Source organism: Schistocerca piceifrons, chromosome X (genome assembly GCF_021461385.2).
Source record: "Schistocerca piceifrons isolate TAMUIC-IGC-003096 chromosome X, iqSchPice1.1, whole genome shotgun sequence".
NCBI lineage: Eukaryota > Metazoa > Arthropoda > Insecta > Orthoptera > Acrididae > Schistocerca > Schistocerca piceifrons.
The window spans coordinates 797113437-797139040 of record NC_060149.1 but is presented as its reverse complement, the minus strand read 5'-3'; the positions used below and the strand labels follow the sequence as shown (position 1 = coordinate 797139040).

Below are 25604 nucleotides of genomic sequence, written 5' to 3'. Positions count from 1 at the left end.
AAAGAAAAGGCAGATGCACTCCTCAGCACGGTTGAAACAGCAGTCCATACAAGTACCTTCAGTCAACATGTACCAACAAGGAGTTGTGACACACAAACAAAAGTCGGTAGGCGTGTTTGTTTATCTGAAAGGAGATGTCTATTCAAATTTCACGCCAGTCGTATCAGAGTGGCACTAGTAGCGCCACTATGAGGATGCAAATCAGGTTCGCTTTAAATACAGGCTGTAACCATCTTGATCATTAGTTACCTTTGAGACCGGATGCAGTGAGTTGATGTTAGTCAAGAATTCCTTTTAGGTGACAAATACGCCATTATCGACACCTCACTTAATTTGGAAGCAATCATGTAATAGGTCTATGAGAAGCTGGATAATCCCTCTCTGGTGCTGCAGAAAAACTTGGTGGGAATGTAGCCACAGAACAGAATGCCTCTGGTGCATCATACTGCATCTGCAGTAGGAATCTAAGGAGCAGTTGGCACCACAGCGACACAACAAATTGTTACAAATTGGTTACTTCAAGGACAGCTCTGTGCCAGATGCCCTGTAGCGTGCATTCCACCGACCTCAAACCACTGCCATTTGCGACTTCACTGGTGTCACCTACACCTGGAGTTATGGTCTGGGATACAATTTTGTGTGGCAGCAGGAGCACTCTCACTGTTACCCCCATGCACCCAGACTGCAAATTTGTGGGTCAATCTGTTGATTTTACCTGTTATGCTGCCATTCATTAACAGCATTCCAGGAAGTGTCTTTCAACTGGCTAATGTTCGCTCACATACTGATGTTGTAACCCAACGTGCTCTACAGATTGTCAATGTGTTGCTTTAGCCTGCTCAATCACCAGATCTGTCTCCATCCACCACATATCAGACGACAACTCCAATGAAACTTCCTGGCAGATTAAAACTGCGTGCCCGACCGAGACTCGAACTCGGGACCTATGCCTTTCGCGGGCAAGTGCTCTACCATCTGAGCTACTGAAGCACGACTCACGCCTGGTACTCACAGCTTTACTTCTGCCAGTACCTCGTCTCCTACCTTCCAAACTTTACAGCGCGGGAGAGCTTCTGTAAAGTTTGGAAGGTAGGAGACGAGGTACTGGCAGAAGTAAAGCTGTGAGTACCAGGCGTGAGTCGTGCTTCGGTAGCTCAGATGGTAGAGCACTTGCCCGTGAAAGGCATAGGTCCCGAGTTCGAGTCTCGGTCGGGCACACAGTTTTAATCTACCAGGAAGTTTCATATCAGCACACACTCCGCTGCAGAGTGGAAATCTCATTCTGGAGACAACTCCAATGTTGTTCACAAACAGCATTTACCATCCCTGTATTGACCAGCCAAGTGCAATAGGCATCCCACAAACTGACATCCAGCACCTGTACAACACAATGTGTGCATGTTGCATTCAACAGTCTGGCTGTTACACAGGTTATTAACATACCAGCATTTCACATTTGCAATGGCTTCTCTCATGCTTACATTAACCTGTGATCTTGCAACGATAATCTCTTAAAAATGTTACCTAGACAAGTGTATTCACAAAATTTCATTACTCTACATTAATGGTGTTTTTTTGTGATTTTCCCCATCAGTGCATATGAGTACGATAGTTTCAGACGATCTACCATGTATGCCTGATGTCATGATCTCTTACTCCCTTGGATTTTACTTTGGTCTTTTGCCCTTGTGGCCCCAAAGGCTGCAAGATTCTCTGCAGATGGACAGTACGTGTGGTGCAGTTCCACATGCCTGAGCCTAATTACAGAATGACACTTATCATTGTACTAAGGGACAGGTCACCTATTATTCTAGTTCAATGACTTTTAAACTGCTGCTTCCATAGCATTGAGAGTCATTCTTATCAAGTGATTCACACAGTTCTCATCATCATCTTAGAGTTAAGAAACAGTCTGTTGATTGAACAACACCCAGTTTGTTATGTTCAGTATCCTTCTAGGCAGAATTTTTTGAGTGAATGTTCTATGGAAAGATGGATCCAAATATGAATATGGTCAACACACTAAAAGGCACCATCCGCTCTTCTTACTGAGCATGGTGGCAGAGATGCAGAAAGAGAGATCAGTGGCACAGGATGGGTCTGTTGCAGTACTTCAGTGTATGTTACACCCATATTGAGAAGAAATAGATCCTCTCACATGAGGCTCTTTGGAGAGGGCCTCTATGTCAAGGACATCTTTGTGTGACAAATGAAGGTCATGTAGCGTTACACCAAATAGAATGTGCAATTTTACAGCAACTGCTTCAATATCAGTCATTAGAGGTGCAATCATAGAGTGCATGATCCAGTCATGGCTGTGGCCTTATTTCCATGTAGGTCATTCTTTCAGTTGATGGTGTGTATCTCCCACAGACACAAGTATGGGAATCTTCTCTGTGGACAACACTCTGCTTTTCCATGGGTGTTCTGAACCCATCCAGGTTCATCCATAATACATGATGTGCTTATGTGTGTGGTTTATCATTTTCCCATTTCTATCTTTTGATATGCAAAATTGGAAAATCTAAATCAAGGGTGGTTACTGATTTGGTTGGTCAGGTAATTCAAACAAGTTACTGTTTACATCTTCAGGCGTTGCACTTGTTCTTTACTCTGCTAGTTTAAACTACATTTTCTTAAGATTTCTTCTCTGTTTCCCTGTAGATTTTTTTCTTTCTTTTTTTTAATGTAGATTTCTCTGAAGGTATTTCCTATCATTATGTAGTTGCTTTACTTCTTTAATTATTAGAGCTGGCATAGAAACTATAGGTGACTAGTGTTTCATAAATCAGCAGTCATCCTAACCTTTGTTGAAGAGAGAGCAGTACCAGATGATGCTCTAATACTCCACTCTATTATAACACAGTGCAGAAACATATGAACTCACAATGTGCTGTGTAAGTGTGGACATAGGCATGATGAAATTAGCAACAACAATCAGGGAGATAATGGAACTGAGGGCTCAAACAATGAACTTAATAATGCCTAGAACCTCCAACGAGATTTTCTAAACTTTATTGACGATGAGGTAACTGGCACAAAAATTCCCTGTAAAAATAGTACAGGTATTTAAACAAAGTTTTTTATATGATCCATGCAACAATGATGCTGAGTAGAGGAGGGTGGGGGGAGTATTGGCTGATGAAACAATATCTGTTAAGAAATAACCTACTCAAGAACAATGAAACAGACAGACAGGGAGAGAGAGGGGGGGGGGAGGGGGAGGAGGAGGAGGAGGAGGAGGAGGAGGAGGAGGAGGAGGAGGAGGGAGGGAGGGAGGGAGAGGGAGGAGGAGGGAGGGAGGGAGGGGGAGAAGGAGGGAGGGAGGGGGAGAGGGAGGGAGGGAGGGGGGAGAGAGAGAGAGAGAGAGAGAGAGAGAGAGAGAATCACAGAACAGATCGATTTCAAAAATTGCACCACCAACATTCAACTAAAATATACATCACCTGTTGGAGTCTTACCATGACAAAAAGACACTTGGGTCCAGACATTCACTTTCCCACATGACCATGACTATGGCCTAACCACTGACATAACTGATTCCAGGGTGACCCTGCAAGACATCACTGAATTCTCATTTCAAGTCTGCTAAGATGCTGTGTGTGCAGTCTTGTTATCACAAATTCTTATGTGCCCCAGTTCCCAACAGAATGACAGCCTTTTATCTTGAATCTGAAGAGAACATACAGTGAGTAATCCTAGATGTTCTGAACTAGCTTCTCTGCTGGATACTTTTTCTGGATGCTCTGCCGAGAATGCTAGGATTCAGAACAAATGAGGAAAGCCTTTGAGCAAGCAGATCTTACCTGCTTGAGAATCATCTGGATTACATGTAACTTGACAATGATGATACTGAATTCTGTTGGCAAGCAAATCCTTAGGACATCGTCTGGGGAAACAATGGAACAGCTAAGTCCCATTGCTCAGAACTGTCTGTGTAAACCACTGTTATTACGGTGCTCGATTAAAATACGAAGGAATGTATGCTGATAAACAAAGTTTGTTGTATTGAACTTGTTGCACACAAGTAAATTAAAACTTATCTTGAATCTCATCATCAGACAAGATGGCTATTTGCTCCAACACTGTGGGAAAATCTTACTTATCTTCTATGCTGTTCTCTATTACAAGCTATTTCATCCGGATCCTAATGGCTTTGCAGGTCATGGCTGGGGAATTAGGAACAATGATGGATGCTGGAGGCTGACTGGCTTAGTTCTAAAGACGTGTTGTACAATCAGAAGCTGCCATCGAATAGTACATGGTGGTTCACTGGTGGTGGCACAGACGATACGGATACAAGCCCCAGTTGCCAGTCTGATACCCACACAGTGTACTGCATCCAACGTCTTTAAGTAGGAACATCAAGCCCAAATATAAATAGTACAGCCACAGTCTAACAAAACCATACATGAAAAAATAAAATTTACTATGTTGGTGGAGAAAGATGGTTGCTTGCTGTTTTTTTGACATCTTTGTGCGACATATGAGTGATGGCACAATTGGGCATTCAGTGTTTCGATTTTAAAGAACTTGATCCACCAAGCCCATACCATCTCAGATACCGATAGCCTGTAAACAGAACTGGAACACACATAAATTGTGTTCTTGAACAACAGATATTAATCTCGTCCAGTACAAAGAATACTACAGACGTACAAACAACAGAACAAGGAAGAGGATGAGGCTTTCAAATCGACTGCCTGTCTACCATGTATTGGGAATGTTTCATCTAAAATGGGTAGAATATTAACAAGAGATACAGTTAAAGTAATGTTTCGACCTCCTTTCAAAATATTAGTGGTTCTAGGATCCACTCAAGATGACTTATGAGTTGCACAAAGCAGGTGTTTGCAGGATTTCGTGTGAATGCGGCAAATCTTATGTAGGACAACCAACGCACATTGTGCAAGATTTCGTTATAGTGGCATACTCACCTCCTCCAAGCAAATAAGTCCACTATCGCTGAACACTCTATTTCCACTGGTCGTTTGATGAAATATAATGAAACAGAAATTGTGGCCCACGTTTCACACTTTTGGAGTTCAATCATCAGTGGAAATAAGACTGTCTGGGTCCCTTATGAATCGAGACAGCAGTTTTCCATTAAATTCCAAGATACGATTATAGAAAAACTTCGTTCTGTAAATAATCGGTATTGTCCTGCGGTCTTACCATGTCATGACAATTGTTTTGATACCAAAGAAGTGAGGTTTCATGACAGTGGGCACGCAGAACTACACACAGACATACAGCGGAAACGCATGCGCTCAAGCAACACATGCATAACGCCAACTAGGACACCACATGTGTGCTGGGGGATCTTCAATAGGGGAGCTCAGTGTACTGCTCATCAGTATTCTGCTGAAGATGGACACAACACTCTGTGCTGAAATATTTTACTAGCATGTTACAAATGTCTGGCAGCTCACCCGAAATTTTATACAACAATCTGTATGTCAGAAAAGTTTAAAATTTCACACAGTGTTTCATCTGTTGAAATTTTAAAACACCTGCTTTTGTCACCAATTGAAAAGCTATTGTTGCAAGAGAGAAGCGTCGGCCAATAACAAAATCATCAGCAAATAAAAAAATCTTCACTGGAGTCTTCACTATGTCAGTTACGCTGTTTATAGCAATAGCAAAGAGGGTGACACTTAAAATGCTTCCTTGGGGGACATCACTGTATTGTATAAAACTCTTTGACTGCAATTCTCCTACAAAGTAATGGACTGACCACTCTGCAAGGGAGTGCTTTAATAAAAGTAGCAACCTTCCACGGAAGCCCAGTTGTGAAGCTAGGTAAGTATGTTATACCTCCACATAGCGTCGTAAGCTTTTTCTGTCAAACAATATCTCTATACAGCTGTCTGCACAGGAAACATTCCTGTAGAGCTGCTCCAGGAGGGTCAGGTTGTCTAGGGTAGAATGATACTTTTTGAATCCACAATGATAGTAGTTACCAAGTTTCTTCCTCTCTAAAACCCAAACTAGACAGCAGTTTATCATCCACTCAAGGGTCTTTCCTATGCAATTGGTGATGGTAACACTACAGTAACTGCTTGTGGACATACTGTACTATCCTTCCTTTGTTCTGGAGGGTATTAGTATGGATTCTCACCATAAGCCTGAGAACAATCCCTGTGATCACATGCAGTTGAAAAGATCTAGGAGGACTGATGAAGGAAAAGCTCAAACTGAGCAAGGATCTGAAGGGAGACCAACAGCATTATTTTCAAAGGAATAATCCCAGAATTTATCTTAACTGGTTTAAGGAAGCCTAGGAAAAATTAAATCTGATGGACAGGCAATGGTTTGACCCCAGTTCCTCCCAAATGTGAGTCCAGTGCCTTAATTTCTGTGCTATATCTATTGATACCTGAGCTACATCCTGTTGGCTAACACACAATGTGTGAAAGGTAATAATTGTTTATGGCTGCAGTTACTCTTTGATGTTCTATCCCTGTGATTCTGAATATCTTCCATTGCTTGAAAGCAAATCCAGTCATCAAGTACAATCTGGAACAGTATGCCGACATTTTTATCTCATATTATGTCTGACCAGATTCTGTCCTAGCAATGGTTTACCACAACACAGATTTTAAAATCACACTGCTGAGATATTGCCTCACCTTTTCTCTTACTGAAGTGAACACTAATGACTCCTGAAGCTTGGATATTTGAAAAATGCCCATTTTATCTATCAGCTTTGTATTTATAATTAATAATAATAATAATAATAATAATAATAATAATAATAATAAGAGTGATTCTACTCCAAACTGTCAACATTATCTCCAAGATCTACCATGATATCATGGCTAATGCTGTTTTGATCAGTTAATTCCCCCTTCCTCCATTAAATCTAATGATACCAGCAACATGGACGATAAATAGTTTAGACAAGAAGAGAATAGAAGCTTTCGAAATGTGGTGCTACAGAAGAATGCTGAAGATTAGCTGGGTAGATCACACAAGTAATGAGGAGGGATTGAATAAGATTGGGGAGAATAGAAATTTGTGGCACAACTTGACTACAAGAAGGGATCGGTTGGTAGGACATGTTCTGAGGCATCAAGGGATCACCAATTTAGTATTGGAGGGCAGTGTGGAGGGTAAAAATCATAGAGGGAGACCAAGAGATGAAGAACATAGCAGATTCAGAAGGATGTATGTTGCAGTAGTTACTGGGAGATGAAGAAGCTTGCACAGGATAGAGTAGAATGGAGAGCTGCATCAAACCAGTCTCAGGACTGAAGACCACCACCACCACAACAACAACAACAACAACCAGCAACTAATTTGACATATACGGGATGAGAAGATGGTGTACACTAATGTATGCACTTCTTGTGCATTTATACCCATCTATGTTTGAGTTATTTGTCTGTAGCCATTTACATTGATCACACTATCAATATAAACCTGTCCAGGCAATTACAGCATCACCTGGCACAGAATGACTGCTAGTCAGACATATGCACGGTGCATGTAGTATAAGTAAGCATGTAGAATGAGAAAGGCAAGCGATCTGAGTTTGACATAGGCTTGGTGTGAGCATTTTGGAAACTGCATGATTTTTTGGGTGTTCAAGGAATGCTGCAGTGAGTGTCTCCAACACGTGGTAAAACCAAGGTCAAACCACATCGATGTTGTTGGGTTGGGCGGCCACTCCTCATCACAGATGTCGGATGTTGTAGGCTGGGTAGACTTGTATAACAGCACAGGCAGCAAACTGTGGTGGAAATAACATCAGACTTTAATGCCGGGCAGAGTAGAAGTGTGTGTGAGCACACAGTGCACCGAACACTCCTAATGATGGGCCTCCACAGCAGACGATCCATGCATGTGCCAATGTTAACATCACAACATTGGCAATGACAACTGAAATGGGCACGTGACCATTGGTACTGAACATTGGGACAGTGGCAGGGCATTGCACAATCTGATGCATCCTGATACCTTCTTCATCATGCCAATGGGAGGGCAAGAATCTGTCATCTTCCACAGGAACAGCTTCTTCAAACCTGTAGTTTGGGATGGAGACAAGCTGGCAGCAGCTCTATTATGCTCTGGGGAACATTCATGTGGGCATCCATGGGTCTAGCGGAGCTCATACAGCAAGGCACCATGACGACCAAGGAGTATCGTACACTGGTTGCAGGCCATATACACATCTTTACGATGATCTTGTTTCCTGATGGCAGTGGCATTTTTTCAACAAGATAATGCACAATGTCACAAGGCCTTGGGTGTGATGGAGTTGTTCCAGGAACACAGTTGCGAGTTCCAATTGATTTGCTGGTCCCCCCAACTCACAAGATCTTAATCCAGTCCAATACACCTGGGATAAGATTGAATGTGGTGTCAGAGCTCGTTGGCCCCCTCCAACGAATTTATGAGAATTCGATGACTTGTGTATGCAGATGTGGTGCCAACTCCCTATAGTGACCTATCAAGGCCTCACTGCTTCCATGCCACGACGCATCGCCGATGTCACCTGTGCCAAAGGGACATACCGACTTTTAGGCAGATAGTCATAATGTCATAATGTTCTGGCTGATCAGTGTATATGTGATAAGAAGTACAAACACAAAGTGTAAATTTTAACCTTATTTACATGCCCATTCCTGTCTTTCAAAAAAAGAATATTTCTGATTTTATTGTTTTCACACATGGAAAATAAAATGTCAACATGACTTTAGTAATACATACACAGACTACTATTTCAAGCACTATAGAGGATATTCAGTTCTTTGAATCATCTCCATTTTATAAAGGACCTGACGTCTGAACATTGCATGAGTTTCTTTGCTGATACAAGCAAACTGCTGGCTACGTAGATACCAACAAAAAAAGCATATGTTGTCTGTGTGTGCAATGTGAACAATGGCCAGTTAGAGAGGGAAGATGTCCCTTTGACAGCTAAGTCATTTAAGAGTGCACACAATTTCATATTGAAGGATAGGGAAGGTAACTGGTGGTATCTTCTTCAAAAAAAACCATCTACACATTCACTGTAAGTGACTTAGGGAAGTCACAGAAACCCTAAATCTGGATGGACAGACGAGGATTGAAGCAACACTTCTCCTGAATTCCAATCCATGCATTAACCACTGCACCACCTTGCTTGGTGCCAGACAAAGAAAAGTATAACATGAAATAATATCTTCTCACTCATTTGGCAGTATAAGAGGAACTACTAAACAGAATAGAGAAAATAACTGATTTCTGCACAATGAAATATTTTGTCATGGATTAATCATAATTACACTGCAAAAGTTACTGAAAATCAATTTTTTGAATTAGCAACTAGAAGTAACTTCATGATTCTGGGATATTGCACAGCCTTCCAAATTAACTTACAGGTTTCATAAGCATGTATTTGTAACCATATTAAAATAAAAATACTCTGAAAATTTGTAGTATATATCTAAAGCCAAGAGACAATGATGATCCACTCAAGTAAACAGTGTATCAACGAAAGTCACTGACATACTGACTTACAAACAGAAGAAATAGTAGGATATAAAAATAATGAACTAATACTTGATACACAAATGAAAGTAAGATATTGGAGAAAAATGTTTAAAATGGGGCTTGTTACACTTTACAGTGCATATCATCCATACTTGAAGAATAACTTAGAAATGATTCAAAATTACTCTGTCAATGCAGTGAATTTTACGGATGTACGGCAAAACTTCTATGAACAAAAGGTTTTTGCCACCACTGCAGTCGAGTCACATCGACAGAGTTTTAGATGGTGTTTTTGTTTAGAAAATATAAATCGACTGATCAATTCATACAGTATAATGTTATTTTCTTGAAATGATGAAGAGTATAAAAAAGCCAATGCATGTTGTACTTGCTAAGTTAAAATCTGTTTTGCAACGCAGGTGTCTTGTTTCAAGTGCTAGGCTGGCACAAGAGTTTACTTGTCACATACAGCAAATAATATCATTTCCAATTCTGTACTTAAATCATAATTCAAACCACACTACCTACGTATCATAGCTCTCCATTACAAAAGAGACTTGAATGATGACAGAATACCATCAGGAAATCAGTAATTCATTCAAGTGTGTTTCAATAAATTAAACATGAAACTGGGGCTATACCTTTAGAAAGAAGTATCGTAGCAATCAGTTTTACTGGAGGATTGTTGACTGCATAACTTTTAACTGGAGCATACTACTAACTGACCCTATATTTCATCCTTCAATTTGCTGTAAAAGCTACCAACAGCTACATGAATACAGATACTGATGCCTCACTTCTGGAATGCAAATGCCACTTTACGAGAATATATGAAAGGGACTGAGTTGCTACTGCATTATCTTACTTGTTTTTCACAGTATATACCATATTTACTCGAATCTAAGCCGCACCTGAAAAATGAGACTCTAAATCAAGGAAAAAAAACTTTTCCGAATCTAAGCCGCACTTTGAAGTTTGAGACTCAAAATTCAAGCGGAGAGAAAAGTTTTAGGCCACACCTCCCAATCGAAACAAAGTTGGTCCATTGTAATATGAGACACAATTTAGGTCAAATAAATGATGATACAGCTACAGTAATTTGGTTCGAGTCGTAAGCTTAGCAGTTAAGCTTTACCAGGTAGTCATTGCTATGCATCAGGCGCTCCGTCCGTATTTATACGGGTACCCTTCCTTTTTCACGTGCTTCATCTGGTTTGAATTGATTGTTTATTTTTCTTTGATCTGATAAGTGCCGTTCTCTTTGTTATAGGTGTTTACGTCACTCTAAGCTGAAAATGCATTACTGTACTGTGTCACGCATTGTTCGTTGCATTCTGACAATGAGTGTTTACGGCCTGTTGCCGCTCGCGGCATGGGTTGCTTTTGTGCGCGCTACCGCCGCTTACAATTTAAAAAAAAGAAGAGAGAGGAATCGTCTCATTAGCGAAACAATGGCAAGAGACTGCTATTTGTTGTTACTTACACTGCTGCTTTCTTTGATAATGATCAACAAGAACCAAATAATAGGCTCCGTATGATGGAAGATGTTCTGAACGAGAGTTTAGCGAAAACTTTTCTCTGTTTGAAAATCTTTGCAGACGCCTCTTTAGTACATTATATTCTGCACAGAAATTAGAGTCATCTTAGATTTAAAAATCTAGTCAATTTCCGTGCTTCAATTCTGACTGTATCACTATTAGGCATAAGAATAATACGAATATAAACATGACATGATATGTATATTCTTCCGCGTTTGCTGTTGTCTCACTCTAGTTTCGTAATTTATTGGGCAGACAGGATTTAAATGAGATAGCAGCAAACACGAAAGAATACATGGCAAAATGTTTATATTCGTATTATTCTTATGGTGAAGAGAATACTGCGTGTGATTCACAATTCATAAAAGTTCCTATTAGCAACCATCTCTTCTCACAGGTAGGAAAAAATTCAGAACGTAGAGTTGGCCATATTGACAAACATCCCAGTCTTGCCAGTCGGATTTTCGTAGTACATTGAAATGCTGCTACATTCGAAGATGAACAATACGGAATTTGTATTTACTTCGTTGGATAATGTATGAAAATGAATTGGTCAAAACTCGGGGCAGAGAAAAAAGCTTATCTTCCACCCTTTTTTTTTTTACTCACGCTGAGGTTTTGGCGCCAGTATTTATCTTTGTGTCTGCAAAGCATTCCTGTGTAGCACTACATATATTCAACGGCAGAAGTTAGTTGTAGCGGCACCTACCAACATTTTTCAGAACTTCCACTTACTTTGCACTCGATTCTAAGCTGCAGATTGTTTTTTGGATTACAAAAACCGGAAAAAAAGTGCGGCTTAGATTTGAGTAAATACGGTATGTGCTATGGTAAACAGGAAAAATCAAATGAAATATAACTACTTCTCAAATACCTTACTATAACTTTGCCGTCTTGCTGTGTTTCAACCTTGACATTTTACCAAACCATGTTGCTATGAGCACTTACATACAAATTAATTCACTATGGGCCAAGAAATGAAAGTTTCTAATTTTTCCTCCCTTTGTTGTTACTGTGAAAAATATCTCTTAAATTCAACAATAACATTATATTTAGAGGCACTACTGGCCTATCCACATTTAACTTTAATTTCATTTCCTCTATCCGTGTGTTACAGGGTATGTGACTTTGGATTGAACGCACACAAAAAAGCAGAGCTCCACATGTGGCCCAGACAGGGCATGGCATCATTTGATTGCGGTACGAGGGGAGGGGGGATGGAGTTAGCGCACCACTCTCCTCGTTGTTGTTGGCTTTCTGCACCTTGGAGCTGCTACTTCTCATTCAAGTAGCTCATCAACTGACATCATGAGGCTGAGTGCACCCCGTTTCAGTCGCCCTACTAAGGAAAAATCCCTGGCAGTAACAGGAATCGAACTTGGGTCCTCTGTATAGAAATCAGTGACGCAGATCTGATAGCTACAGAGACAGGCACAGCTATTTTATAGATTAACTTAATTTCCAAAAGCAGCTCCTCAGCAAATAAAAACCATGGTATCCACTGTATATAATCTTAAACAACAATATTCCTCAAAGTAGCCTCGCTTATACCTATGGACCACCAAGACATCTTGACTAACCAGTTAAATAAACATAAATATATTCTTAGGTATTGCGATGTTAAACAGATCGCTTGTAAACATACCTTTACTGCTATGACTGTTTGGCTTGGTTTATGAAGCATTTTCACAACATGTCCATACGTTCCATTACCAAGTTCACCCAGGTGTTCAAGGTCTTTCAGATCAGTTTCATACCTCTGTGAAAACACAAATGAAATCAACAAACTGTCATTATTACAGTATTGTGTTTTATGTAACGTAAGTAAGTAAAAATAATCAAAGGGTTCATTTAAATCATGAGCTGTTCCCAATTTATGACAGACCACTGCAGCCTTTTACATTATTATTATTATTATTATTATTATTACTACTGATAATAATAATAATAATAATAATAATAACAACAACAAATGAAATGGATGCACCTGTTATGTTATTAGACACTAAAATCGCCAGTGACCAGGCTACATTAAAAAAAATTCTGAGTGTGCACCAGCCTTCTCATCACCAGTTTAAACAGGACACTATCCTCATTTTACATTGTTGTTGGAACATTAAAATAAAAACACTCCTTAAAAATGGATTACTGACATATGATCACCAGAGCATCAAAAACAAATGAGAACACCAAAGTAAAACACTTTTCATTATAGGAAATGCTCAGATAGATCATGGGTACTTTATCCCATTTCACCAACTAGAAAGGGGACTGCGAAGACCAAAGGATTTCACAAACTCCATCTCGGTAACCACTGCAAACTCTTCCTACCTTTTACACATGACCTCCTGAATTAACTGTGACATGACAGCTAGCAATAGTTACTTAATTATTACAGAGTAAGTTGATTCAGCAGTAATATTATGGACTTATATTTGGGTGGATGGAAGTTAAAAGTCCCTGCACAGTCATCCAGATTTAGGTTTACCACAATCTCTCTAAATCACTTTGTGAATGATTGGATTGTTCCTTTGAAAGGACATGGACTATATCCTTCCACAATCCAAGCTTGTGCTTCATTTCTAATTATCTCATCGATGGGTTGTCAAACCTTAATCTTCCTTTCCTTGACATTATTATTCACACCTACATTTACATTTACATATATGTTCTGCAAGTCAGTGTATAGTGAATGGCAGAAGGTACTCTGTACCAATATTATCCATCTTCTCTCTCATTTCAGTCACACTGTGAGCAAGGAAAAAATGAATGTCTACATGCCTGTATCCGAACCTTAATTTTTTATCTTATTCTTATGATCTCTCTAGGCAAGATACACAATGGCGACAAAACAATTGCCACAGGTTCTCTAAATCCACCCAGCAAGGTTTCATGAGAAGTGTTTCATCTTTCTTCCAAGGATTCCCATTTCTGTTTACTGAGCATATCTGTTCCACATTCGCATGGGCTACACCAGCCTGCTACAAACTTAGCAACTCTGATCCCCCCCCCCCCCACTTTATATTGACATACTTGCTTGAGAGGGACTCTAAACGCAGGAACAATACTCAAACTGGCTGCACTAGCATCTTATATGATTTTCCCCAATCCTTCCAACAAATCTAAGTCTTCCATTTGTCTTCCGTAATACCAAGTTTATATGATCTCCCACCCCGTGTCAATTCTTCTTCTTCTTCTTCTTCTTCTTCTTCTTCTTCTTCTTCATCTTTGTGTTCCTCTTCCTCGTCTTGTTACTGAAACATTTTTGCTTATGCAGGTCGTTCATGCTTCTTAGTATATTGAGAACATTAGAGGTCTCACTACACTTCTATGTAGAACATCTGATGTTACTTTCGCTTCTGTAGAATATTTGCCATCCTGTATAACATACTAGATTCTATTAATTAAATATTCATTGATTCAACACATATTTGCAAGGATAATCCATATTACTTTACTGATGATGTGAAAATCTTAGAATTTTATCACATATTTTTTTGTAGGATCTGACTAAAAATTATTATAGGCTTCCCCACATGGTCCTTTTTCCAGATGTAGAGTTGCTATCATTTTTTCTCTGTCACTTTCAATGCAGTATATTTTGTAGCAAGAATGCAGTAGTTTCTGTAGTTTATAACATCCTTCAGCTTCAAGCACATCTGTTCTGTGTTTATCAGATCTGAACTAAATATTCTCAGTTCATAGTGATTGTCTATCAGTTCCACCAAACACACACAACCTTCCCTTTCTGTCTTGATGACATTCTTGCTTTTGGTGACCATTGTACTTCCTCATTCAATTGTATCCATCATAGGTTTCCTAATTTACTACCTCACTTTACTTGTTTCACAAAATTCTGATTCGTCTTGGTAGCCAATGCATGTCCTTCCCACTTGTTTGTAACTGGGTGGAATGTGCTCAGAGAACTTAAATAGCCATGCTGATCATTAGCTATGTCTCACAGCCATAGATACCTTGTAGAGTTAATTTCTATAGATTTTAATTGAATTTTGGCTGTATATACTGTGTATAGACTGAGGTAAAGTTAATCACCTGGTGGGGAGCTCCCTGCTTTTACTGATCAGTGTAAGCAATGTTGAAACTGTCAAGCTGCTCAAGTATCAAAACTTGAGTATTTTCATTTCTAAAATGTGTTGTAGCTAAAACTATTGTGTGCTGCCTAAGATGATAAAATGGTGTTTTCTCCTACCCTAGTGTAAAACATTAATAATTGCCATTTATTTATTTATGAAATGTAGCTTTCTACATGAACCCGCACTGTTTGGAGTTGATCACTGAAAATTCTTTGCATAGGAGGAATAGCAGTGCTATAATATGCAAGTATCTGGGGGCACAGAGTACCCCCTTTTTTTTTTTTTTTTTTTTTTTTTTTCCAAATGGCTCTGAGCACTATGGGACTTAACTTCTGAGGTCATCAGGCCCCTAGAACTTAGAACTACTTAAACCTAACTAACCTAAGGACATCACACACATCCATGCCCGAGGCAGGATTTGAACCTGCGACCGTAAGCAGTCGCGTGGTTCCAGACTGTGGCGCCTAGAACCGCTCGGCCGCCCTGGCTGGCACATTTTGTGTGCTTGTTACAGTTGCTACCTAGTTTTAAGTGATAATAGAGACTGGAAGAAAAGTCGGTTCTAAATGTACTAATGACGAGCCTAATTCACTCATGGTGAACTGCAGATATCTCCAAGTATGACTAAATGTGTCAAGATACCTCAGTAGATAACCTGACATCCATACTTTCAGATATGATCACACACTGTGTATATATAACTGGAATCTGCTGTATATATTTTATGGATTATGAATTTTAAAATGTTGAGTGCTTTAAGGAACCATACCTTCCAGTACCTAAGATATGAAAAGTAAGAAGTTTGAAATAAAAAATCAGGTTCGGAAACCTCACAGAAACTTAAAAATCACAACAATATCACATCTCAAAGTGCCAGAGAGTTGAAAACAAAATGTGATCAGTTAAAAAGAACACACACAAATTTATCAGTCAACAACTTAAAATTAGTTTCCTCTGTCCACTCCTCCATTTCATATTCACCAACTGTAACTGAGATGACGCTGCATGCAAGAAGAGAAAGAAATAGACAAATTGTTCTCAAATAAGGAACACTGAACAGGAGCTGAGCATAGGGGACATTTACAGCCACCTTCGTTCCAAGCCCGTATTACTACTATCAATATAAAGCTATCAGTCACAATTTCAAAAATTGGCCAAGTGCTACTAGAACTTGTGCTTTGAGGGTTAATTTTATCTACAGATAGTTCATCTATATCAGAAATTGAGAATCTTGACAAGTTTTGCCTGTTACTGCTATTGATACTGGCAAGATATTGGACCTGGGAATTCCACGAATTTCAAGAACATTTTAATTTTAAGTTTAAATTCTTTGTGTAACTGCACATTGGCTATTGTAATTCCTGAGAAAATGGGGTCTTAACAGACTGACAGGCAGACAGATAACAAATGACAAAAAAATTCCATGTGATATAGTTATAAATTAACAATTTTCAGATTATTCTTTTACTTGTACTGTAAAGCCTTGCTTCTCGATAAATTTCATGATTTCAGTGGGAAGTGCCCTGACCATATGTTTTGATTGCATTTACTTAGAAGCTTGTTTTTTACACTCCAAAGGGACCATAGACCTTAGTATGTGACATAAATTTCGACTTGCAATTCGTGATATTCTCTGTTACCATTTATAGGATCACTTCGTTGCTCGTCTGTCTGTCTGTCTGTACAACCTCTTTTCTCAGGAACAGGTAGACATATCAGATACGGATGGTTCCTTGGCACCGGCATTCCATTAAAGCTACAAATTGGGAGCTATATCAAATGCATAAGTCATTAGTATAGAGCAAGGACTTAACCACTGGTACAACAGAGTCACTAGCCTGAAGACAGCTTAATGAGTCACTACAGATCAACGCCCAGTTCAGGGACATCTGTTTAATACAATATGGGCTCTATTAATGGATATCACCTCCACCATAAAAACACTATGTTTCAAGCAACAAATGATGTTCCCGGTTTGCGAGAGATGTAAAAATATATACCGTGATATGTGTGGTTTTAGAGCCAACAGTGTAAATGATGGTAGCACCCCAACACTCCTGAAGAAGTGAGAGTGACAGATGTCAACAGGTCATGAGGATAACTGAAACTTTAGGCCCTTGAAAAAGATTGGTCGCAATTTATGGTTTTGGTATTAACAAAGCAGGGTGCATGGGATTACGCAGATAGCACATTCTAAGGGGTTGCAGTAGACAGAGGTCCCAGCAACTACAAAAACGCACCCACAATGCAAGTATGAAGGGTCACGCCTCTCCACCCCCTCACCCACAGAGGAAAATAGAATTTGATAAATCAAGTGATTAGGAAAATGTCTTATGGTGATAGAAAAAGTGAGAACAGTAGGTACCATTGCAACTGTAGTGGTAAGATGTCCACTTCAGCGAGGAGACTCATGGTACTAATCCAGAATGTGCCAGTGGTCAGTCTTACTCCGTGATGATGTACTGGGTACAATAATTCCAAAGCCAAAGATGCTGCTAAGCCATAAACCCTTAACTATAGTACAATCGAGACAATACCACGTCCAAGTAAATACAAAGTTGAGTCACACAATCCACAGCCTAAGCAGGAAGGAAGCAGAGGGTCTCAAGCTTTCATATTCCACAAATCTCCAGTTAATGAATATGGGGTAGCCATTTCAGCTTTTTATCAAACAGGAAGCCCAAAAATTGTGGCTGTGCAACAATGTCCAAATGCTGAATATCCACGTAGTGTTCTGTCTCAAGACAAACTGTGGTATGATGAAAGAAATGTATGACTTGCAATTTTTCAGGAGAAAATTAGCCCTTCAGATGGGTCCTTGGAGTTGGTGCTAAACATTGGGAACTATACTGAACGCAAAAGTCATTGAAATACAGCATGGGGTTAACCACACGTAAAACAGTTGTCACTAGCCTGTTGAGGGTGATAAGGAAGAGTTCAACACTCAGTATGGAGTTCTGAGAAATGCCATTCTCTTGGGCCACGGGGAGCTGAACAACATACCGGCTCTTACCCAAAGCAAACTCTGGATATAAATTTGATGAATAAGAATTGGCAAGGAGCTTCAAAAGCCCCTGTCATGGAGGGTAAGTAAAATGTGATGGGTTCAAGTGGTGTAATATCCATTATGCAGGTAAAAAAGATATCAATGAAACGGTGTCACCTACAAAAAGCATATCAACTGCAATTTGCTACATAACCAGAGAGTCCGTTGTTGTTGTCCTTCCAGGAAACCACACTGACAGGGGAACAAAAGACAGTGATTTGAGACACCAGCATAATCATCCAGCTACTATCCTTTCAAGCAGCTTGCAGAGTGCGCTGGGTGAGGCTAATGGGTCAGTAGCTTCCGCTGGATGTTGGCTCTTTGCCCGGTTTAAGGAGTGGGATGACGACATTATCCCTCCGTCACACAGTGAAAACGCACTCTAGCCAAATAAGTTTGAAGTCTTTTAGTAGACAGAGTCTGTGAATCACATTCAGATGTTGGATAATATGATTATGAATCAAATCATGGCCTTGGGCCATATCATGAGACAAATCAAGAGCCTGAAGTTTCATAATATAAAGCAGGGTTATTTTTTGGGGGGGGGGGGGGGGAGGGGGGAGTAAAATACACTCCTGGAAATGGAAAAAAGAACACATTGACACCGGTGTGTCAGACCCACCATACTTGCTCCGGACACTGCGAGAGGGCTGTACAAGCAATGATCACACGCACGGCACAGCGGACACACCAGGAACCGCGGTGTTGGCCGTCGAATGGCGCTAGCTGCGCAGCATTTGTGCACCGCCGTCGTCAGTGTCAGCCGGTTTGCCGTGGCATACGGAGCTCCATCGCAGTCTTTAACACTGGTAGCATGCCGCGACAGCGTGGACGTGAACCGTATGTGCAGTTGACGGACTTTGACCGAGGGCGTATAGTGGGCATGCGGGAGGCCGGGTGGACGTACCGCCGAATTGCTCAACATGTGGGGCGTGAGGTCTCCACAGTACATCGATGTTGTCGGCGGAAGGTGCACGTGCCCGTCGACCTGGGACCGGACCGCAGCGACGCACGGATGCACGCCAAGACCGTAGGATCCTACACAGTGCGGTAGGGGACCGCACCGCCACTTCCCAGCAAATTAGGGACACTGTTGCTCCTGGGGTATCGGCGAGGACCATTCGCAACCGTCTCCATGAAGCTGGGCTACGGTCCCGCACACCGTTAGGCCGTCTTCCGCTCATGCCCCAACATCGTGCAGCCCGCCTCCAGTGGTGTCGCGACAAGCGTGAATGGAGGGACGAATGGAGACGTGTCGTCTTCAGCGATGAGAGTCGCTTCTGCCTTGGTGCCAATGATGGTCGTATGCGTGTTTGGCGCCGTGCAGGTGAGCACCACAATCAGGACTGCATACGACCGAGGCACACAGGGCCAACACCTGGCATCATGGTGTGGGGAGCGATCTCCTACACTGGCCGTACACCACTGGTGATCGTCGAGGGGACACTGAATAGTGCACGGTACATCCAAACCGTCATCGAACCCATCGTTCTACCATTCCTAGACCGGCAAGGGAACTTGCTGTTCCAACAGGACAATGCACGTCCGCATGTATCCCGTGCCACCCAACGTGCTCTAGAAGGTGTAAGTCAACTACCCTGGCCAGCAAGATCTCCGGATCTGTCCCCCATTGAGCATGTTTGGGACTGGATGAAGCGTCGTCTCACGCGGTCTGCACGTCCAGCACGAACGCTGGTCCAACTGAGGCGCCAGGTGGAAATGGCATGGCAAGCCGTTCCACAGGACTACATCCAGCATCTCTACGATCGTCTCCATGGGAGAATAGCAGCCTGCATTGCTGCGAAAGGTGGAAATACACTGTACTAGTGCCGACATTGTGCATGCTCTGTTGCCTGTGTCTATGTGCCTGTGGTTCTGTCAGTGTGATCATGTGATGTATCTTACCCCAGGAATGTGTCAATAAAGTTTCCCCTTCCTGGGACAATGAATTCACGGTGTTCTTATTTCAATTTCCAGGAGTGTATAAGGTGATATCTTCGGCTTGTCTTTTATGTGTTCCAAAATGGTGTGTTTAAGAAGAGGACACTGGAAAGGTCTCAAAAGGTGATCAACAAGACCTGACACATCAGTAGGAATACCACCATGAAGGAGGAGATCAGGAACAGTTGCTAATCCTCTGAGGCCCAGTAGGCTACAGAGCTTGGCCCATACCTGGGACGAAAAGACATACATTCCCAAGGAGAGATGTCAGGATCCCAGCATCCATTCTTAATACATTTAACTGGGTAGTGAGGCATGGTATCAACAGCTGGTGGAGGGGGCCTGTGGAAAGGGGTGTTAGCAATTCCAGTGACATGAGTGAACATGTCAGAGACATCTCTGATAACCTCATCAACACAATATGGCGGAGAGAGTATGAAGGTGACAACACAGGTATACCACTGGCAGTTGGTCCTTCAGAGAGGCCAGCATGGCAACTGGTCTGTTTGGCAATAATAAGGAAAGCGATCACTGTCACAAAGATCATCATTTAGTACAACAGCAGCAAAGCCACGAGACTGAGAGATAAGGTCATAAAGTTAGTAGCAGAAAAGGTGCCATGGGTAGCACTAAAGTAAGTAATGGTACCATCATTGAGGATTGAGATCACAAAGGAGCTAGTCAATCAGAAGGCACCTACTGAAATCCCAAGGAAGGAAATGGAGGGGCGGGGGGGGGGGGGGGGGGGGGGCAGCTGGGTGCTGAGGAGTTGTCAGATTAGGGTGGCCATCTCAAGTTATGTAAGTGCCCTGCCAGGGGATAAATAAATGCTGAAATGGTGATCGCTGGGACCACACACATTCGCACTGCTATTGCTTCCAATGGAGTGGAATCCACTCACGAGTAACACCTCTAGGAACCCACATACACACCCATCCAGAAGCCAGTACAGACCCAACAGAAGGCACAGTAACCTCGAGTGGTTGGAGAATAGTCATTAGTGAAATGTGTTTCTTGGAGAGCAACACAGATCACAGAAGGGGAGGACATTAGTTTTTGTAGTTCTGGCAGGTGAAACTGAAATCCATTGCAGTTCGACTGAATTATCACTATCACTTCAAGGGCATCCTGATTAGGTGTGAGGGGCCACATACGCTAGGGTCACTTGTGGCGGTAGAACAACATCAATGAACACACATTCCAAGATGCATGGGATGATCTGACGCCTCTGGAATTGCTTTCTCTCAAGATGTCTTCTTTTTCTCCTTACTTATTTTAGAGCATCAGGACTCTTGTGTGGGCTTATCCAATGTAGGGATAGGACTTGTAGAGGAGCAGGACAAATGTGGGATCTATAGTCCACAGTTTCTTCAGCAAGTGGCTGGTGTCAGGTCGTTGGTATGTAGATTTCCAGAGAAGAAGGTTCCCTAAAGGGAACCCAGTCACCAGTGCATACCAGAGTATCCTGCTTCTACAGCCAGATGCAGGGAGTTGAGGTTCCCAAAAAGGTGCTGCAGGAACTACAAGAGGGGACAACCTACCTCCCACAGAGGGTAATTTACTTGCGTGATTACCAGTGTTCAGTGTTGAGGGAATGGAGGGGGTAAAATACTCGAGGTATTGCCAATGACCTGGCCATAGAAATGGCAAAATTCAACATAACTGGGATGAGATACAAGCAATTGTACTTTTTCTAAACTTCAAAACTTGAGAGGTGATATGAGACCTTAATTTCCTGGATTTTATGTTCTATAATTAGGATAGCACACTTCGAGGATCAGGGAGGATGACTGTCTCTGCAATTAACACAGAGCAGTGGTTGCTCATATAGCGAGTTTTCCTGAAGTGGCCCATCACAGTCTCCACAAACTGAGTTGTTTACAGAACATGGAGACATATGACCGAAACAATGACATTTACCGCACCACATGGTGAATGAGAACTACAGCTTTACAACACAATCATAGACCATTATTTTAATTATTTCAGGAAGTGAATTGCCTTCAAAAGCAAGGATGAATGCTCTTTTGTCAGTAAATGATGTATGAAATGAAACACTCACTTCTATAATTTTCCGTGTAATTCCTCACCCACTAACATGCTAAAGTCACATCGTTAGCCTTACACAAATTAAAAAGAGCCATCATATTTATTCAGGGCAACTGTTTACTGTCACAAGAACTTAATTTATTAACATTGTTTGTTTTGTTTCATTTTAGGGTGCAAAAACAACGAGGGTCATACGCACCCATGTCAGAACCGTACAACACGAAGTTATTAATATTGAGTTTTAATTTTTCTCTCAGTTTAAGAAACATATTAGACAACGTTTGCATTTCCATAAAAAAACCTTACAGAATAATTTAGTACTTTTTGCAAACATACAGAAATTTATGAATGTTCACTAATTTCTCAGCTCGTTTCTTTCCCAAATTCCAACAAGCCCATATGTGGAGAAGATTCTCTCAATGGATACAGTACTGGCATGGCAATAAATGAGGCTTTTCACAAAAGTAATAAGTCCTGTTGGTAAGTTTCTTTATTCTGCTGTTTTCAGCTCCATTATCTTCTGCTATTTGTTTGGATGGAACTGTATTACAACTGCACCAGAAGACATATTGTTGGAAAAATATTCAGAATCAATAATCCTACAAGACGTAACACTTGCACTCCACTCTGAATACATCTGTATGAATCGGTTTTCTGTACTTTCTTCTTGTTCAGCAGTTAATCTTCTCCCTAAAATATTGGTTCTAACATATTGGCACTCCTTTTGTTTGGTAATATGTTCTTATTGGGCTCCATAGTTTCACAGCTTGTGCAATACTCGTGCTGTCTGCTTGAAGACGATTCACAACTCTACAAATCCCTGACAGTTACGGGAAAAGACAAGTGGCATTTTTACGAATTATAACATTATCCAAGATTTTGCTAATGTTACCATTAACTTCTTCAGAGTGCTCTGTTACAATTTCTACATATTTAGAATAAATGAGTTTAAGAATAGGTTAGCATTTTGAATAAATTAATCATAATTGTTAATAAGAAAAAACCAATAAAAACATAAAAAGCCAATTCAACCCACTGGATTGCTTTTTAAGAAAATACCCAAGTCTTTCTCGACCCTGGTAGTTTCTGCAGCTCACTTTATTTTGCTTCGCCCGCAGCCCTTTCTCAGTCTGTTTGTATGCCTTACCAGTGTAGCATGTATATGGATTCTGTGCCTATCACAAATATTATGTTTACAGGCCTAATGCTATCAGGTGCCACCATGGACCATTACCACTGCCCGTAGAAAGATTTCCAGAGAAGAAGGTTCCCTAAAGGGAGCCCAGTGCACACCAGAGAATCCTGCTTCCACAGCAATGACGACAGCACTGTTATCACAGATTAGCTCATGTCTGCAGGTCTCACGGTCACTGAGAGCCCAAAGGTATCCCTCCACTGCAGTGTACTTAAGTCATGGTGCAACCTCCAGCAGACAGTTGCAATTGCAGCTCTATTCCAGGCCACTTACACTGGCTGCCTATGGCATCTCATCTGCTGGGAGCTCCTATCAAGTCTGCATCACACAGCATCATTCCAATACACCACCCAGCAGCTGCCATAAATCATAAGAGCAACTCAGTGCAACTGTATATGGTGTTATGGCAGGTTATCGAACCAATGTTTATTTGGATTTTGTTCTGTACGTAACTTTCATCATGGACAATCATTTCTGTTATTACTGTCTCATGAGAAACTTTACTATCTTCAGTGATGCTACAATAAATGTGCTTTGTAAGACTATATGTGGACTCTTCATTCTTCATCTTGCTGTCCACTGTCATCCTACCGGGTCGCACTTGAAATCTGGATATGCTACACTGAACATAACTCTTTTTTACACTATGGATAGGCTATGATACATTAGAACACAGCTACAGAGTTGGTATCGCCTTCAGCTGTTGCTTCCCAGTTACTGTAATCTGTGCAGACTTATTTGTGGCTCCATAAACAAGTAATGGTTCGGTATTCTTTTGTATTGTGTGCTACAATTCAGTTGCTGATGAGGATTTTTGTTTTTGCATGTTTTCTGCAATGCTGAATTAGTGCTTTTTGAGGTCACCCCTCTTTCTCCAATTTCAGACAGTGTCCCTCACAACTGGTAACTGCAGACCCAGCTTCCATGTGCACCACTTCAGGCACTTTGAGCTTTGTGTGTGCGCTATGGTCTGCCTTTCTCGATCAACCCAAATGATCTCTTGTGGTGTAAAAGTTTATTTGACACTACAGTGGTGAAGTCACAGCACATAAATTTTTTCTTTAAAAATAAAGGGTTACATTACCAGTTTCAACAAACCACATCATCATTTTCAAAAATGACGACGTAGTTTGTTGAAACCGGTAATGTAACCCACTCTTTTTAAAGAAAAAATTTTATACTGTGACTATGGCTTCACTATTGTAATGTCAAATAAACTTTTAAATTATATTTCAGTCACACTTCTTATGACAATCAAGTCAGAATATAGGATCTCTTGTGGCATTTATCATCGACAAAGATCGACACCGACATGCTCTTCTCATTGTCTGGTCTGGTACTTCGGCCTACCGCCTTCTTCTGTCCCTTTATCCTGGAGTAGAACTTTCTCCCCTCTCTTACATCCACTAGCAGGACCAGCTCACTGCTCATAACGCAGCCCCCCACCATCTCTTGGGCTTCGGGATCCCTTTCCTCTTCTGGGGACATCATCTCTGTTGTCTCAAGACTACCAAATGCCTTTGTTACAGGTTCCACTGCCTGCTGTCGCAGGCTCTTTTGTGGCTGGATCTACTGACACCCGGTGTCATGTGGGGCTCCTGCAGATACACTGTTCTCTCTCTGCCCCTGGCATGTTTCGAGGAGTTCGGCACTGCTGGCAAGGTCCTCTCTAAAATCGACACCTGTGTGGCCTCCATCCCTAAAAATGCCAGCCCTTCCGTGCCTGTTTTCCTTATTCTGGCTTCCAGTTCTCCTTCTGTCCTTGTCTGCAGCTTCTCACTTCTTTCTCCCCTCTGAGCCCTTTGGTTCCGAGTGTGTCTGCACCCCCAAGTGTGTTTCCACATGCCTCAACAGGTCACTGGGCTCCGTTGTGTCCAAATTTGCCAACAGCCGGTCTCCTCTGTCTGCTCCGCACACCTTGTACCTTCCACACCTTTCTGTGATGCCTTCCTTATGGCCTGATTGTATTGCTCTTACAAGCACCCGCTGTTCCACACCCCTTCCCTCGCTGCCTGCTGACCTGTTTCTCCTCCAGTTCTCATCTCTGCTCTTCCGTGCTCCTTCACACATTTCGTGAACTGCACCTGCCTTCGCGAACTGCACCTGCCTCCACCACCACACCCACCACCGCTGGCTCAATGGGACTGCCCCTGCTGCAGACAGCACTCCTGTTTCCATTGGTCCAGCCAGCACTGCCACTGTCAGCGCCAACACCTGCCCAGTAAACACTGATGCAGCACCTCTCACCGCCAGCCCAGTTG

General features: G+C 41.5%; 1 protein-coding gene across 1 annotated transcript in view; it reads right to left on the bottom strand.

Moving 5' to 3' along the window:
• LOC124721432 (dual specificity mitogen-activated protein kinase kinase 7-like) overlaps nucleotides 1–25604 on the bottom strand; it is a 175227-nt gene that overhangs the window by 108967 nt on the left and 40656 nt on the right. Inside the window, exon 3 of the mRNA XM_047246407.1 lies at nucleotides 12664–12777. Within this exon, the coding sequence (XP_047102363.1) occupies nucleotides 12664–12777 (114 nt within the window). The remainder of the gene's footprint in view (nucleotides 1–12663; nucleotides 12778–25604) is intronic.